Genomic DNA, 16,124 nt, shown 5'->3' on the forward strand with positions numbered 1-16,124 from the left:
GCTTGCATATGTTATTGATGCTGCATGTATTTTGAAATGGGCCTATGGGCCATACTATTATCTGAATAAGGGGCTAAGGCCCAGTTTATTGTAATCTGAAAAGGGCTCTGGCCCAGTACCACTGTTACCTGAATGGGCTTAGGCCCAATAGGCTTGAGCTGACTTGGGCTTTGAATGGGTTTTCCTTACACACTGAGTTTCCCCAAACTCACCCCTTTTATTTTCATCCACGCAGGAAATCCCCAACCATAGTGGGCTTGGAGCTGTGAGGGAATTCGGAGTGGCCACCCATTCTGAAAGTTTGATTTTCTTCTGGTGAACTGGACATCCTTTTATTTACGTTTGAAGTTTCTGGTTTTTAAATGTAATAAGGCCGCTTAATTATTTTTGATGGTTTTAATATGTATTACTAAGATAGGTATTACTTATTTTAACTGTTGAAATTGGATAGCTTTAGGGCGCGTTTTCAAAAACAACAATTGATTTCAAAATAACACGACAACAAATAGAGCTTCCGCAATGAAAGTATTTTCCAAAATTAATCACTTTTCCTAAAAATGACTTAATCAAATCAGTTTCCTAGAAATATCCATGACGTTAAGGTGTGGCAATGGCGGTATGCATGTCTAGGATTGGATCCGAAGGGAGCTTGGTACTTAAGCAGTCCGATGGACTCACCACCTCTTTTCCGGTTTTCTACTTGGTGCACAGCTTCCATTCACTTTAACCTATAATGAAATTATCTTTTAAAGCACTAAATAAGTTTTTCTAGACCAATAATATAAAATGTTTTGAATGCTTCGATTTGGCATGTCGAATCCGACCATAACGTCTGGGCCGGGTTTGGGGTGCTACATATTCAAGCATATGAATTCATTAAAAATTGCTATAAAGTCATTCTAAGTTAGTTTAGAACATGCTAGAACTTAAAAGCCACCTTAGGAAAATTTTCTGCACTGGGCCGGGTTTGGGGTGGTACATATTCAAGCATATGAATTCATTAAAAATTGCTATAAAGTCATTCTAAGTTAGTTTAGAACATGCTAGAACTTAAAAGCCACCTTAGGAAAATTTTCTGCACTTTGGAAAATAGTTTCAACATTTGGTATAGATATCGATACTATTTTATCGATACTTTTTGAAAAATATCAATATTTATTTAAAAAGTATCGATATTCATTGTATTTTAAAGATTCCTATAGTGTGTCTTCAACAAATTAAGAAAAACATTTTTTCTTTGCCCCCCTTTCAAAACCCTCTCAACCTTATTCTTCAAAATCTTAAAATTCTTCATTTTCCTTTAAATTCTTGACACAAAACAACTAACATTGCCATTTTATACAAGAATTCATCAAGTTTTCTTTCAAATTTCATCATTCTAAGAAATTTCGAGGTAAAAACTCATTTTTCCCATTTCAAAATTTGTTGAATTTTTGTAAAACTATTGGTTGGAAATTGTGTTATTGGTTTCATTTGGAATATATACTTGTGTTTTCTTGCAAGAGGTTGCCTAAATTTAGTCAAAATCTTAAAATTTTTCCTTTAAACCCTTTGCTTACAAGGTGCTCGATAAAATTCTCCAACCAGATTGTTTTAATGATTGTTTTAGAAATGACAATGATTCTTACCGGTTTGATCAGTATTTTTAAAAATGAAAAGTTAATGTTTCTTATACTCTTAATATCAAATTTTTAACCAAAATCAATTTTCAATTTCTTAAAACGTTAGCCAAATGGCATTGGGTCGATTTTTTTAAAATCCGTTCACCTACACATGCTAATATTATTCTTGTTCAAGCATTTTATTCAAATGCTAGACTCGAACATGATGAATCCTGTGAGACTGTGATTGCTATTAATTCTTTTCTCATGAATACTCTTATTTGTCTCACTTTGGAGAACTTTGGTGAATTTTTTAAACTTCCTCTCGGCTGTGAGTCGAATGAGAAAGGCCCTTATAATCCAGCCTTGAACGTTTGACACTCGCATGCATCTGAGCTCAATGTTCACGATCGCGTTTTACATTTTATAATCACATAGATATTAAGTCATATTTCAAAACACGTCGTTCTTCGATCTACCGACTATTGGTGGATTGATTGTTTTCATAGCAATAAACGTCTGGATCTTGCTTTAGTTTTATTTAATAACATTACCAAACAAATTGGTAAGGAACTTGCTAGTAAGATCTCTTTGCCTTTTGACATGTACTTGTCATGCATTTTTAAATGCCTAAACATCCCAACCAATGCAAATACTCCTTTGGCTATTAATTGTCAACCTATTAGCTTTACTGCCCTTCATAAAGTTGGTTTTAAAATGGATCATCTTATAGGAAATCAGGTTAAGGATGACCATCATAACCCTCAAGATGATAATGATTATGATGACATTAAAGAAGACCATGATGATATTCCTCCTGCAGAGCATGACCCTCCACCGACTTCTTTATTTGCTCAAACATCTGCTCCGCCTCTCTCTGACGGCATGTTTGTCGTTGTCTTTAGTGTCATTACTTCCTTGAGTGAGGAGTTTCGAGGGTTCCGCACTTGAGTAGATGATGCATTTGAACATGTTAATACTAATGTTGAAGCTTTTGCTTTAATAATGTATTTCTCCCAAGTGAGATGTTGAAAATGTGAATTTTTGTCTTTGAAGGTTGCTAGGAGAATATTTGGAGTGTGAAGAAAAGAAGATGCTGAATTTTAACATTTAAAGCCCTAATGCTACAGCAAAATCGTGGCATCAAGTCTAATTGGAGAATATTGGAGACCTCACATTTAAAGAACACCACAGCAACTCTTGGGCTTAATCCATTTCTTAGTCAATAGTTGATAATGATTTAGAACTAGAAGGAATTAGGCTCTGCAAAAATTGAATGGCCCAAATACTCATAAGAGGACAAAAATAGAATAGAAAAGGGAGTTAACCTAGCACCCACCATCTTTTGGGGATATAAATACCTCATTGTCAGAATAGGATAGGAGGTAGCCGCTTGATACAAGATAGAACACCCATTTTCAGAAGAATAAAAGCTAGAAAGAAGAAGAAAATAATGGGGAAAAGAGAGAAGAACCATTGAGGAGAATCACATTATTTTGCTTGAAATCTCTTCACTTTTCTCTTTACATTTTGTTTCTTTTCTTATTTTTATCTTAGACCATTGCTAAGTTTCTCTTAATCGTTTTTAATTTGGTGTCTGTGGGCTAAAGTTTATTAGCTAGAATAATTATGAAACCTTAAAATGAGATTTTTGGTACTTTGCTAAGGATGCTTTAAGAAATATGAGATTTATTCATTCAAATGTTATTCATGTTTGATTCTTGCTATTACCTGATCAATGTTAGTGGGTATAATTGCTAATTTTGAAAAGATTGTAATTAACGAACTTAAAACTTGAATGGTGCATGTTTAATTTCTTTTATTTAAATTTATAATGATATAGACATATATTGTTACTATGCATAATCTTGTAGGAATGGTGCTTGCAAATATATTTTTGACGTTAAATTGGCAAAGATATATGTTAATTTAATTAAATAATTGAACATAGTGAGTTCAAGAGAAGCCTATAAACTGTCGAATCCAGATTAATAAGTTGTAATATTGCCTCAACATTGCTGCAACATCGCTATCAGTAGTTGCATATTAGGGGGAATTAATTATTCTGGCTCATCATTTCAATATTATCAATTTGTGTTACTATTTTTAAATTTCTTTGAATATTTCTATGCATTTAATCAAAATTGTATTTACTTCCTAAGTTGCCATTTGTTAATTTTGCAATTTACGTTTTAAAATCAGTTTCTGTGGAGATGATAACTCTAGTATTCGCTACCATAGTATTTGCTAGTGATTGTGTACACTTGCACATCATAAGAAATTCACAACAGATGTCTATATAAAAGACTTTTCTGTTAGTCATTTTCACTATTTTGCTTGCAGTGTTGAGAGTTTTGTTGTATCTTAGAGGCATGTAAAAGCCTTAAGAAAAGTGTTATACACGCCTCAAAGCCATTACATTTTATAAATTCATTTTATTTTTCTTGTTTTAGTCTTTATTATTTATTTTTCTAACAATAATTACTCTATTGGACTTGTTGTTGAGCCTCAAAATCATACGCACAATGATTGGCATTAGTATTTTAGTTAACTGTCATCCCTTGAAACACTAGAGTAAGATGGATGAAATCGATAATAACACTTGCTAACCATGTGCCCCATCTTCCCGCATAATTGAAATTGTGGCCTAAAACCCCTTAAGCATGCATGAACCCTTCCTTTATTGCATAAGGTGACCTAAATGGTGGCTTAGACATAACGGATTAATAGTGTGGTCAATGCATTAAAGACTAAACACTACTTCGTTGTTGAATCATAACATTAATAGCCAAAGAGAGTTATGCTCGGAGACTTAGAATCAAGCAACACATTGCACACCCCTTGCAAATTACACGACTATTAGCTTGACGCAATACTTAGTTGGAAACCCAGATAATATAGTTAAAATACGCGTAGTCTTTGAAATTAGAGCTGATCATGGCTCACCCAAAAAATAGGTTTCGGTAAAAATATAGGCTCGAAAAATTGGCTTAGACAAAAAAAAGACCCGTTTAGAAAACGGGTGGGACCTCAGGCAAGATTTTTTGGCCCGGGCCTAGCCCGAATTATATAATAATTTATATTTTATTTTATTTTTAATCATTTTTAATTTTTAATATAATCACTTTTTATTATATTTTTAATTTGTGTATTGTTTTAAGAATTATTTTAATAACATTTTTTATTTGTTTTAATATTTTTAAATGTATTTGATTTATTATATTTTAAATTTTTTTATTTAATAAAATAAGCTAAAAAAATTTAATATGGGCCGGGCCGAATTGGGCTCGGACTTAACAATTTTATTTTGGGTTGGACTTGGACAATTTTTTAGGCCCATATTTCGAGCCAGCTGAGTCTGAGTCTAAAAAACGGGTCTAAAATTTTATTTGGGCCCGGCCATAATCAGCTCTTAGGGTTCCCAAAACTAACAAATTGTGACAAATTAGTTGTAGTTTTGCTAGATACCTATGCATCGATTGATCACGTTTCTTCATGGATTTTAGCATACAATGAAGGTGTATGACTTAGGTGGGTGAAAAAACATAAAACATTTGCTGCAACTTATTCCAAATCTCACGAGCAGTGTTACACCGAATTAAAGTAGGTAAGAATGAAATACTTAGAAAGGCAAGTAACCAAGATTCAAGAGCACCATCTTGCTGCCTAAAAGCCAAAAGTTCAAGATTTCCAACTTTATTTCCATTTGTTATAAACTTAAAAGCAAGATCTATCAACATACTAGTGCAAAGACTCACTATGGTGAAATATACTTATTGTTCCACATTACATAATTTGTTTCATCCAACTGAATTTTGCAAGACAAAAATAGGAGCATATGCAAAGATTGAAACATCCATTTATTGAATCTCTTCCACACAAACACCTTAGACTTGTAAATTTCTTTGAAGCACAATACCACTAGAGGTGTTCATAGGTCAAATCGAGTCAGGTTTAGGTTAAGTTCATGCAAGATATACAACAATTTTTCAAGTTTGGGCCTGACCCAACTTGAAAAAATGAGATTAAATTTTTTTGCTTAAGCCTGACCCAATTAAGATAGATAAACTTGAGTTCAACTCGGCTTGGCCCACCCATATTTGAATTTTTTAGATTAGTTTTTTATTTAAAAATAAGATTTTTAAAAAATATAATACACTAAATGTACGAAAAAACGCTAAAATAAAAGTTTTCTAACACATTAAAAATACATTATAGAAACATTTATATTAAAAAACATTATCATAAATATAATAAATGTTTTATTATATTAAAAATAAAAAAATATAAAAAATATTTTATTGTATTAAATATAATTTTTTTTAAATTTTATATGTTGGGTATCGTTATTTAGTTGGATAAGTTTTTTTTTTTAAAGTTTGGGTAATAAGTTTAATTGTTATTGGATTAGTGATCTAATATAAATATAAATATAAATATATAATTATTATTTAACATATATAATTAATATAACATTTTTTATAACATAATATATTCAGGCTGGGCCGAGTCAGGCCAGGCTCGGGTCAAAAAAATTTGCCCAAAGCTCGGCCCATATAGAAAACGAGACTTAAAATTTACCTAAACCCATTTTTTGGTCCTCGTATTTTGTTCAAACTCTTCTATTTTTCCAGCGAACCTTTGAATTTGGACAGATGACCTAGTCAATGAGCAACTTAGTTTGATTAAAACTGAATTAACCGACCGAACCAATCTAATTCGATTAATCGACAAATGGCCAAATTTAGTTTGGTCGAAGGTGAGTTTATAATTTTTAAAATTTTAATTATCAATTAATTTAATTCGAAATCAGGTAATTAACCGAAATAAATAATATATATTATATATAATACATTTTTTAAACTATTATTTTTTATATTAGTCCAAATAAATATTATATATTATATATTTTTAAAACTTCTTAAATAAAAGGATTTTTATATATTTTATATAAATTTGGTTAATTCGTATTAATTGAAATATTTCTATTCAACTAATGATCAAAGAATTTTATATTTGGGATAATTAATTAATAATAATTCGAAATCGAATCATCGAAGCAAATAAGAAAAAAAAAAGAAAAAGAAGGAACTTTGAACTTCGGTACCATAATCAAATATATCATCAGTACAAAAGGTTACAAATATAACATAAACAAAATCTACAGCCTTGCTGCAGCTGCAGGCACCGCTGCATCTCTTCCTTTCTTTTTCTTTCTCTAGTCTCTACCAACAATGGGCATTAAGGTGGGTTTTTTTCTCTTAAGCATTACTTAGAAAAAGGAACATTGGGGGGTTTCCTTTATTTGAATATTGATGTAGATTTTCGGATTTAATTTTGATGTTAGGGTTTAACGAAGCTTCTAGCAGACAATGCACCAAATGTAATGAAGGAACAGAAACTCGAGAGCTATATCGGTCGCAAGATTGCCATTGATGCTAGCATGAGTATTTTCCAGTTTCTCGTCCGTATATCATTCCCTTGCTCTTTCCTCAAAAAAAGAAAAGAAAAAAAAAAAGAAAAGAAGATAAGCTTCATTATCATAACCATTTGGGGCTAAGGCTAGCTAATAATGTAAAAAAGGCTCTATTTTGTTATGGGATGAGTGCAGATAGTGGTCGGCCGTAGGGGCACTGAAATGCTTACTAATGAGGCTGGTGAAGTTACCAGGTTTTTTACTATATTTACTCTCCAATCATTAATCCTCTTTATTTCTCTACAGAATTATCTTTAGCAGATTCTTATGTATCACTTTTCTTTTGTAATTACATTTTTGTTTTCAATTGTTGACATTGGTTTTACTGGCTTAATCCTCAGTCATCTGCAAGGCATGTTTACTCGCACAATTCGACTTCTTGAAGCCGGAATGGAACCTATGTAATGCGTGTCTTTACCATTTTTTTTTATCAATTTCTTCAGAAAGAAATTAGTTTTCAACTATTACTAATTTGGAGCATCTCCTTTCAGCTACGTTTTTGACGGACATCCACCTGATTTGAAGAAAAAAGTGCTAGTAAAACGGTACTTTTCTGCAACTCGTACAGATTCTTCTTATTACTTTTCACTTCAAAATTGCTGGAATTCGATGAGTCTTTGGTTGCTACTCTGCCATTATTTTCTACTAAATTTGTCATGTAGTTACTCGAAAAGGGCAAATGCTACTGAGGATTTGCATCAAGCCATTGAGGTACCTTTCCTTCGTTGTTCAGACTGATTAATAAAGTTCCCTTCAATTGTTTAACCACCACTTAAAATCAAGCTTCTATTATTATATTGTTAGACTGGCAATAAGGACGACATTGAAAAGTTCAGCAAACGGACGGTAAAAGTGAGTTCTTTTTGTCATCCTTCAGCTCCCAATACTAGATAAGAGAGCCCACTAATGTTTAGTCATGATAGAAATAGAAATGATCAAAATAAAAATGTGCCTAAAAATGGTGTTGGATTATTTGCTCACTATGTTTCCAGGTCACAAAGCAGCACAATGAAGACTGCAAACGGCTATTAAGACTTATGGGGGTGCCTGTGATTGAGGTGAGTTTTCATCATTTTTGGTCTGATGTTTTAGGTTTCAGAGTTTAGTGTGGAAAGCTAGATTGAATCCAGGGACTCATGTTTTAGTTTCCATAGGCTCCATCAGAAGCAGAGGCCCAATGTGCTGCACTTTGCAAATCTGGAAAGGCAAGTATCTAGTAGATCATTATAATTTTGTCTTTATGAGATTGAAAACGTAAAAATTGTTTCTATTAACATTTTAAAAAGCAGCTTGTTTTAAATTTGAGTTCTTTCATAGTGTTTGTTTTGTACGTCCTAGTATTCTATATGGCTTTAGTAGTTGAACCATTTCACATTTATCAGGTTTATGCTGTTGCTTCCGAGGATATGGACTCTTTAACCTTTGGAGCTCCTAGATTTCTTCGCCATTTAATGGGCCCTGGCTCAAGAAAAGTTCCGGTCTTGGAGTTTGAAGTTGGAAAGGTACTTTGAGCATTGCACACTGATGTAGTTTGTTGAATTTGAGTTTCTGTTTTGATGGGATATTTGCTAGGTTTTAGAGGAGCTGAATCTCACCATGGATCAATTCATTGACTTGTGCATCCTTTCTGGATGTGATTATTGTGAGAGCATTCGTGGTAAGCTGGGATTGTTTTAGAGTGTCTGACCTTTATGTTGATCCACCTAAACGTTGGGTTATGTAGTTGGTATATGAAATCCTTCTCAAGCTGTGCTCAGGTATTGGGGGACAAACAGCTTTGAAGCTAATTCGTCAGCAAGGGTCTATAGAGCATATACTTCAGAACATAAACAAAGAGAGGTCTGAACTGTTTATGTGTGGTGCGAAATGATCTATACCTATTTCTGCGTAAAGTAACTAATATTAATAAAAACAACTTCTATTCAGGTACCCGATTCCTGATGATTGGCCATATGAGGAGGCTCGATATCTTTTTAAAGAACCATTAGTCTGCACCAATATTGAGCAATTTGAGATGAAGCGGAGTGCTCCAGATGATGAAGTTTTTAATTCCTTATCCTATTTACATATATTTTTCTAAGAGGCAAGATTGACAGACCTGCGTTATTTTGTTGATTTTCTAGGGGTTGATTACCTTTCTGGTGACTGAAAATGGGTTCAATAGTGACAGAGTGACAAAGGTATGACCTCTCTCATTAACTCCATTATTATGATACTTTTTGTTGAATTATTAAAACGATTAACTATCTATTTCTGTTTTTTATGTTCACTAGGCAATAGAAAAAATTAAAGCAGCCAAGAACAAGTCATCACAGGGCCAGTCAGTAATGCTTAGCTACATAAAATAATGCTCTGTTAAAATGATAATATAAGTTTCTGTGTTATCACTTACTATGTCTTATATCTTTCTCTGTCCAGGTTAGAGTCATTTTCTAAGTCAGTTGCTAACATATCTATACCAATTAAAACGAAGGTACAACTCCACTAATCATTTTGACCCTTGTGTTTCATGCATCATGTAACTATTTTTCTTTTAAACTGGATTTAATGGTTTTTTTTTTTTTTGGTGCTACCTTAAATGGTTATTGCCTTAGTTGAAACACACTGTCATTTATAATATAGTTTAGTTACATACAAGTATGCAAGGTTGATTTTTGTTAAGTTTGAGAAATATATTTGGCTTTAGATGATCTCCCTCTATAATTTAGAAAGGAAGAAGTGTGAAAGGGAATACATTCTCTGATAGTTGCTCTAATCTAGGCTAGACTTGTTGGTTTCCATAATTTCTCAGTATCACTGGTTGACAGGCAACCAAGTCCATGCTTCAATTTCCCAAATCGATGTTCAACTCTAAGATATTCTCTCCACAAGACAGTATCTGTTCCAGGCCCAAGGGTTTCAGCAGCATGGCACCACTGTGTTTGCATTTCAAGCACTCCATGGTATTTTCTAGAGGTGTCTGCTATGGCATATGAAGCTACAAATCATGGTGAACCTAATAGTAAACCTGTGCTCATTATTTGTTGAACATCCAGGAAATGCACATGGTGCTATTATTGCGGTTCTTGTCATCGTTAATATGTTAGTAGTGTTAACGATAGGAAAGTGAGTCTAGTACAAGAAACCTCCTTCCTTGTTCACTTTTATCTGGTTGTTTACTTTGATACTTTTGGCGGTTAAATGTCTGAGAACTATAGGCTTAGAGCGCTATATATTGTGATTGAAAGTGTAACAAAGCTGAGTTTGGATCAACATTGTCTTCTTTGCAGTTTCTGTTATATGTTTGTCAGCAAAATCCTTTGATCATTGGTAGTTTACCTCTGAGGGTTCAAGGGGAAAATGGTTGAGTCTAGACAGTCTAGCACGTGCCAGAAGGTCAGCTTTGTCTAAATCATTGTAAGAATGTAGGATATGGGCAGGTTCAAGTACATTTGAATGTTATAGGGTAGAGATAATGAAAGGGTAGTCGGTATCTTTAGATCTTTAGACGACATAACCCTTAATTGAGCAAATTGGAGAAAATGTGATTTGAGTTGTGTTCTAAACATCAGGATCTGTATAATTTCTTGCATGTCAGAACTGCACCATTCCAATATAATAGCTGCATTGGTAATTTGAGATATGAAAATATGGTATAGTTATTAATATATCAAAATTTATATAAAAATATAATTGATGAATCTATAAAAAAAATGATGAACAAAACTAAATAATTAAATTTATAGAAAATTTTTATAAAAACTTCCAAAAAAATGCTTCCGCCTCAAGAGTCGTGATCTGTATTTTCTCATTTACATATTTTTCATTTGGAATACGTTTCTAATGCAAACCAAGTAATTGAGGTTCCTCATCATTAGAGGAACGACACACCATGCATGTTAGTCTTCCAAGTACAAATATGGAAATGAACCACAGACATCCAAAAACTATGGGATAAAGATACAATGACCTGCCAAAGCATTCACAAACATCATCCTACACACAACAAATGCGTAGAAATAGGAAAAATATGTTTTGTATTAGCAATTAATATATAAAATGAGATATCCATTGTGGTCAATCTTGTATGTACCAGATGATCTGGAAAATATAAAGGAAGATGTAAAAATATGAAAAACTAAAAATTAAAACCTAACACTTCTTGATGATAACAAAATTTAAATTCTCAACATGTTTTTGAAATATAATAATATTTGGTGATGAAGGAATATTGCTAGCAATTCTGATCGGAAAGGGTAGTTTAAAATTTGTAGAAGCAGTGGGGGATATGACTAATGAGTAAGGTAACAACTTATATTATGCTCAGATATGTGATTGATATCAGTTTAATATGTTTATAGTAACCTGATTGACGGGGTAATAGCTAGAATTAGAATCCACCAAATTTGCCTATATTAGAGGGAAACTATTACATCCTTTGCATATAAATTAAGACTTTTTTTGTGTGTGTTAATATGGATTGAAAAAGTAGCATGGTAATATTTTTCGTGATTGGGATCTTGGAATAATTATTGCATAGGGGCTATCGTATTTTACTTATATATGCCATTAATTTGATTTTATTCATCTTTAGATTGGGGAAGGAGTTTTGCATTCAAGGTGTATGTTATCTTCTCCTTTTAATAATATATTTTAATTATCAATCGAGTTTTAACTTAATTGACCCAATATAAAAAAAATATAGATTCGAATGTTTTGAAGTACACTGTTTTCTTATTTGAATTTAGTTATCATTAATATGATTGTGCAACAAAATTTTCCCATTTAAAAAATGTTTGACCCATAGTAAAAGTAAATTTTAGATAATAATACCAAAATTTAATTGATTTTGTATTGATTTATGTGGTTCAATTTGAACTTCTTTTTCATAAAAAGAATAAAAGTACATGACACCCTAACACTAGCGGTACGTTTAGTTGACTATAATAGAATAGGATTGTAATTAAATACAGTTGTAATCAATAATTCAATTGTTTGGTTGAATGGAATGGAATAGAGCTATAATAGAATTCTTGTGTTTGGTTTAATGGAATAGATGTTGTAATAGCATAAGGAAAAAGACTTAAATGACCAAAACCCTTAGCTAAATTTTTTAAGTAGATGATTATTGTTATTGTTATTAAATTGTAATAAGATTATTATTAAATATATTTTAATAAAAATAATAAATAATTTAATCATATTTTAACATAATTATTATTAAATATAATTTAATAAAATAACATATAATTTAATAACATTCTTAATATAATTATTAGTATATGAATTAAAAAAATCATAATATATAATATTATACAAATAATATATAACCTTACTTTTTTTATTTTTAAACTGTAATACATATTTAATGTGCTAAAATATCATTAGTGAAACAAATAATTTAATTATTCTAAAATAAAAAGAAAAATATTAGAAGTAATAAATAACTTGAGAATTATATTTTACATCCAAACATAATATTCATATATTAACAAAAAGTTATATGATTTCAATAGCTTATAAGTCATAATCTATATGTTAAATTTTACAACATCAAAAAGTTACAATATTATAATGACATTCTATCATGTCATTATACCATCCAAATATTATATATACAAAAAGTTACCAAAACATCACCGGCACAACCATGATTTTTAATGGTTAGAAAGAAATCTTCTTACTCATTCCAATCGCACAGAAGATAGACTATAGAAAATGAACATTTGCATTGGATGGTCTAGAATTTTGCTCAACGCGCGGTAGCACTCATCCTCAGCTTGGTACAAATTATGCAGACCATGGAAGCCAGAAAATATATAGAAAGACAATCATGGAGATAAAATTTCCAAAATGTAGATTTACTTCAGATAATGGCATCATAATAAAATTACAAAAGAAATAGGGTACAAAGGACGCAAGTAAATTATGTACTTTGCATCAATAGACGTTATTCATTCATTATTCTAGATAAGCTTAAGTTCAATACGACTGAGTCTAGGACAATTATATTTATTTAAAACCCGCCTTAGATATCCTGATATCCTTCCTCTACAATCTCCGGTCACCTGAATAAAAAAAAATATTACTTCTAATAAAACTATACCATCACCAAGCTTATACAAAAGGAAAAGAGCATAATGGAATTCCCAAGTACGAATCGAAAACAAAAAAACAGAACAACAAGTAATGTAAGGTATAAAACTAAAAAAGCAACAAGATTATTGATAGTAAAAGCTAACAGGATTTTCTCCAAAAGTAAGGGCCTTCAGCTAAAATTTGTGGTAATAAGGTTTTTGAGATTCGGATGGACAGATACTCTTTGTGTAAGAGGGATAGAGGCTATTAAGCTCTAATGCTACATATAGATGAGGCAAAATTATAGTAGTAGAATGATTTTGAAAATCTAATAATCTAGCGTTATCGGGGCCGGCAACAGCCGATGTGGTAGAATTTAATCAAATTTATAACCAAACTATTCATTTCCTTGGTTTAGTTTCTAAGTAACACTAGCAAAATCATGTATTAGGCAAAGAACAATGGAAAGATTATTTAATTTTTCATATTCCCAAGCCTACAAAATAGAGTAACCCAGAACCTAATAACATATGCCATTACCATGCCTCAATTTTACTAATTTCCTTAACATCATCTCTTCAGGTTACAACTTACAATTAACCAAGGTTAGCAATTCCTTTTATTCATCCAAACATGTAAATTCTATTTGTTAGTTGACTACACTTATTTTCCAACCTTTTTGGCTTGGATTTATTTTCCAAACTGTTATAATCCTCACTAAACCCTCAAGTTCATCCTTTTGCTCATTGCATACTTCATGCGCTATCTGAACTCTTTAGGCCTTGATTTGTCCCCTTTCCCCTGTATCTCATTCTTGGTATTTTAGCAAAAAATATGAAACACAAAAAATTGGAAAGAAAGACATATTTGAAGCACGCTATAATATGTTGTAATGTTTAGATTATATAGCAAAAAAAAACTGTTAAACTTACTCCCAAAAATCATGCCACAAACACTTAACTTACTTCTAAAATCATGTGACAAAAATTAAAATCCATAAAGACTTGGTTTAGAGACCTATTATTAAGCAAGCCTAAGGCACATTCTCAACACTCCTCCTTACTTTAGTAATTGCAAAAGCCTAATTTATTTCTTAAAACTTTAAATCTAACTTTTGGAAGAGCCTTGGTTAACATACCTATAATTTGATCTTCAGTCTTGCAAAAAATAGACTTGATTTCACTAAATTTCTGTTCTTCTTTCAAATGATATCCATCAATTCTGTTGTACCAAGCCCTAGAAGTTTGTTTAAGACTATATGAGGCATTGTTTAACAAGTAGACTTTCTCCTCCTGCCCTTTGACTTGGAATGCCTTGGGCTGCTTTTCTCTCATTGCTTCAATTCGCTTGTCATCCATTTCAACTTCTTTGAACTCAACAGACTCAACTTCTTTAAACTCAACAGACTCAAATACAACAACATTGCACCTTTCATAAATTTTAGATAAATATCTTGTGTCACAAACTGGAACATCATCTATGTTGTCATCAAAGTATTGAGGAATCTCTAGCAATTGCTTCATTGTTGGCTTCTCCTCCATTAGATTTAAAGCAAAACTTTTCGCTTTCATTTTTACTTTGAATATATCTTTACCTTTTGAGTTTTTGATCAAGCACCATTTGTCTTCAAATATGACCTTAAATCCTTTTTCAATCAACTGCCCCGACATTAAGAAGATTTTGATCAATGTTAGGCACATATAGAACATTAATTATGTGTTTTAAACCTATTAAACTTTCAATAACCACTGTTCTTTTTCCCTTAATTGGAATAAACTCACCATTTCCAATTTTTATTTTGGAAATGATAGTTTATCAAGTTCTTTGAAAAGTGTTGGGTCATTGGTCATGTGATTTGTGCAGCCGTTATCGATTAATCAGGAATCATTGGAGAAACATGTTGCCACAAAAAGGAACTTATCTTCTTGTTGCTCAATAGATACTTTTACCTTTTCATGTTGTTGAGACTTACAGACCCGCTCTATGTGCCCAGTATTGTCACATATTCTGCATTTGATATTAAGCCTCCACCAACACTTTTTTGGTAAGTGATTTGTCTTCTTATAATGTGAACATGGTGGATAGGTCTGGTTGTTGTTATTATTACTGGTCTTATCTTTAATTTTCTTGTTTTTGCCTCTATAATTTTCAAACTTTTCCCAGAAAACACCTTCTACTGATGCTTCTTGTCTAATCTTTCTCTTTTGTTTTGGAGTCTGCAATGCTTTTGGAGCCTGCAATGCATTCATTAATTCTGCCAAGGATATACTTGACAAATCCTTAGATTCTTTTAATGAATAAATTTTAGACTCATATTTTTCAGGTAAAGTGACAATAATTTTTTGCACTATTCGATCATCAGAAAAATATTTACCCAACAATCTTACCTTGTTTACTATGTCCTCCAACTTTTTCAAATAACCTTTAATGGTTTTTATCTCATTTATTTTCATCATTTCAAACTCTCTGATCATATTGAGTGCTTGCATATTTTCTGTTCTTTCATTGCCCTAGTATTCTTTCTTGAGGTAGTCCTAAATTTCTTTCGCTAACCTCAAATTCATGACTCTTGTAAATATTTTGCTTGAAACAACAGACAAAAGGCATGCTTTAGCTTTGGACTTCCTTATCTTCTTCTCTTTATGAGTCTTCAATTGATTCGTTGTTAGATTTGCTGGCAAAGGTGGAACATCATAGTCTTCTTCTACTACTTCCCAAAGATCCATTGCATCAAGATAGACTGTCATTCAAACAGCCTAAGCTTGATAGTTACCACCATAAAATATTGGTGGATCAATATGAGAAAACGTTGTGTCAATTTTCATGTTTATGTGTTTCTTTTAACTCACAGATCCCTTAAGATAAAAGCTCTGATGACAATTGTTGGTATTTTAGTAAAAAAATATGAAATAAAAAATCTGAAAGAAAGATATATTGGGAGTACACTATAATCTGTTGTATTGTTTAGATTATATAGCACAAAAAAAAGA

At 31.8% G+C, this 16,124-nt stretch overlaps 1 protein-coding gene and 1 long non-coding RNA gene across 5 annotated transcripts; one reads left to right on the top strand and one right to left on the bottom strand.

Moving 5' to 3' along the window:
- The first annotated feature begins 6,689 nt into the window (after positions 1-6,689).
- LOC107895056 (flap endonuclease 1) lies at positions 6,690-10,355 on the top strand. Of its 4 annotated transcripts, none has more exons than XM_041086055.1 (17): positions 6,690-6,847; positions 6,949-7,065; positions 7,213-7,271; positions 7,419-7,478; positions 7,569-7,622; positions 7,740-7,788; positions 7,882-7,929; positions 8,070-8,135; positions 8,232-8,282; positions 8,460-8,579; positions 8,650-8,734; positions 8,835-8,916; positions 9,004-9,118; positions 9,201-9,257; positions 9,351-9,401; positions 9,496-9,550; positions 9,885-9,927. In XM_041086055.1, the coding sequence occupies exons 1-16, from the start codon at positions 6,836-6,838 to the stop codon at positions 9,511-9,513; spliced, it is 1,044 nt and encodes a 347-aa protein (XP_040941989.1). In that variant the 5' UTR covers positions 6,690-6,835; the 3' UTR covers positions 9,514-9,550; positions 9,885-9,927. The 4 variants fall into 4 exon arrangements, with proteins under 4 accessions (XP_040941989.1, XP_040941986.1, XP_040941985.1 ...); XM_041086051.1 differs by having other exon boundaries at positions 6,691-6,847; positions 9,351-9,397; positions 9,885-10,355; XM_041086053.1 differs by lacking the exon at positions 6,690-6,847 and having other exon boundaries at positions 7,185-7,271; positions 9,351-9,397; positions 9,885-10,355.
- A 2,561-nt stretch (positions 10,356-12,916) lies between these two features.
- LOC121212716 (uncharacterized) lies at positions 12,917-13,988 on the bottom strand. The gene is made up of 2 exons (XR_005908040.1): positions 13,810-13,988; positions 12,917-13,124 (listed from the first exon to the last, which is right to left on the bottom strand). It is a non-coding gene; the product is annotated as an uncharacterized lncRNA (long non-coding RNA).
- Positions 13,989-16,124: the final 2,136 nt, after the last annotated feature.

Source organism: Gossypium hirsutum, chromosome A13 (assembly GCF_007990345.1).
Source record: "Gossypium hirsutum isolate 1008001.06 chromosome A13, Gossypium_hirsutum_v2.1, whole genome shotgun sequence".
Taxonomy (NCBI): Eukaryota; Viridiplantae; Streptophyta; class Magnoliopsida; order Malvales; family Malvaceae; genus Gossypium; species Gossypium hirsutum.

Coding starts and splice junctions, on each gene's coding strand:
- LOC107895056 (XM_041086051.1), top strand. Junction 9,398..9,495: donor AACAAGTCATCACAGGGCCA/GTCAGTAATGCT, acceptor TTCTCTGTCCAG/GTTAGAGTCATTTTCTAAGT. Junction 9,551..9,884: donor CTATACCAATTAAAACGAAG/GTACAACTCCAC, acceptor ACTGGTTGACAG/GCAACCAAGTCCATGCTTCA.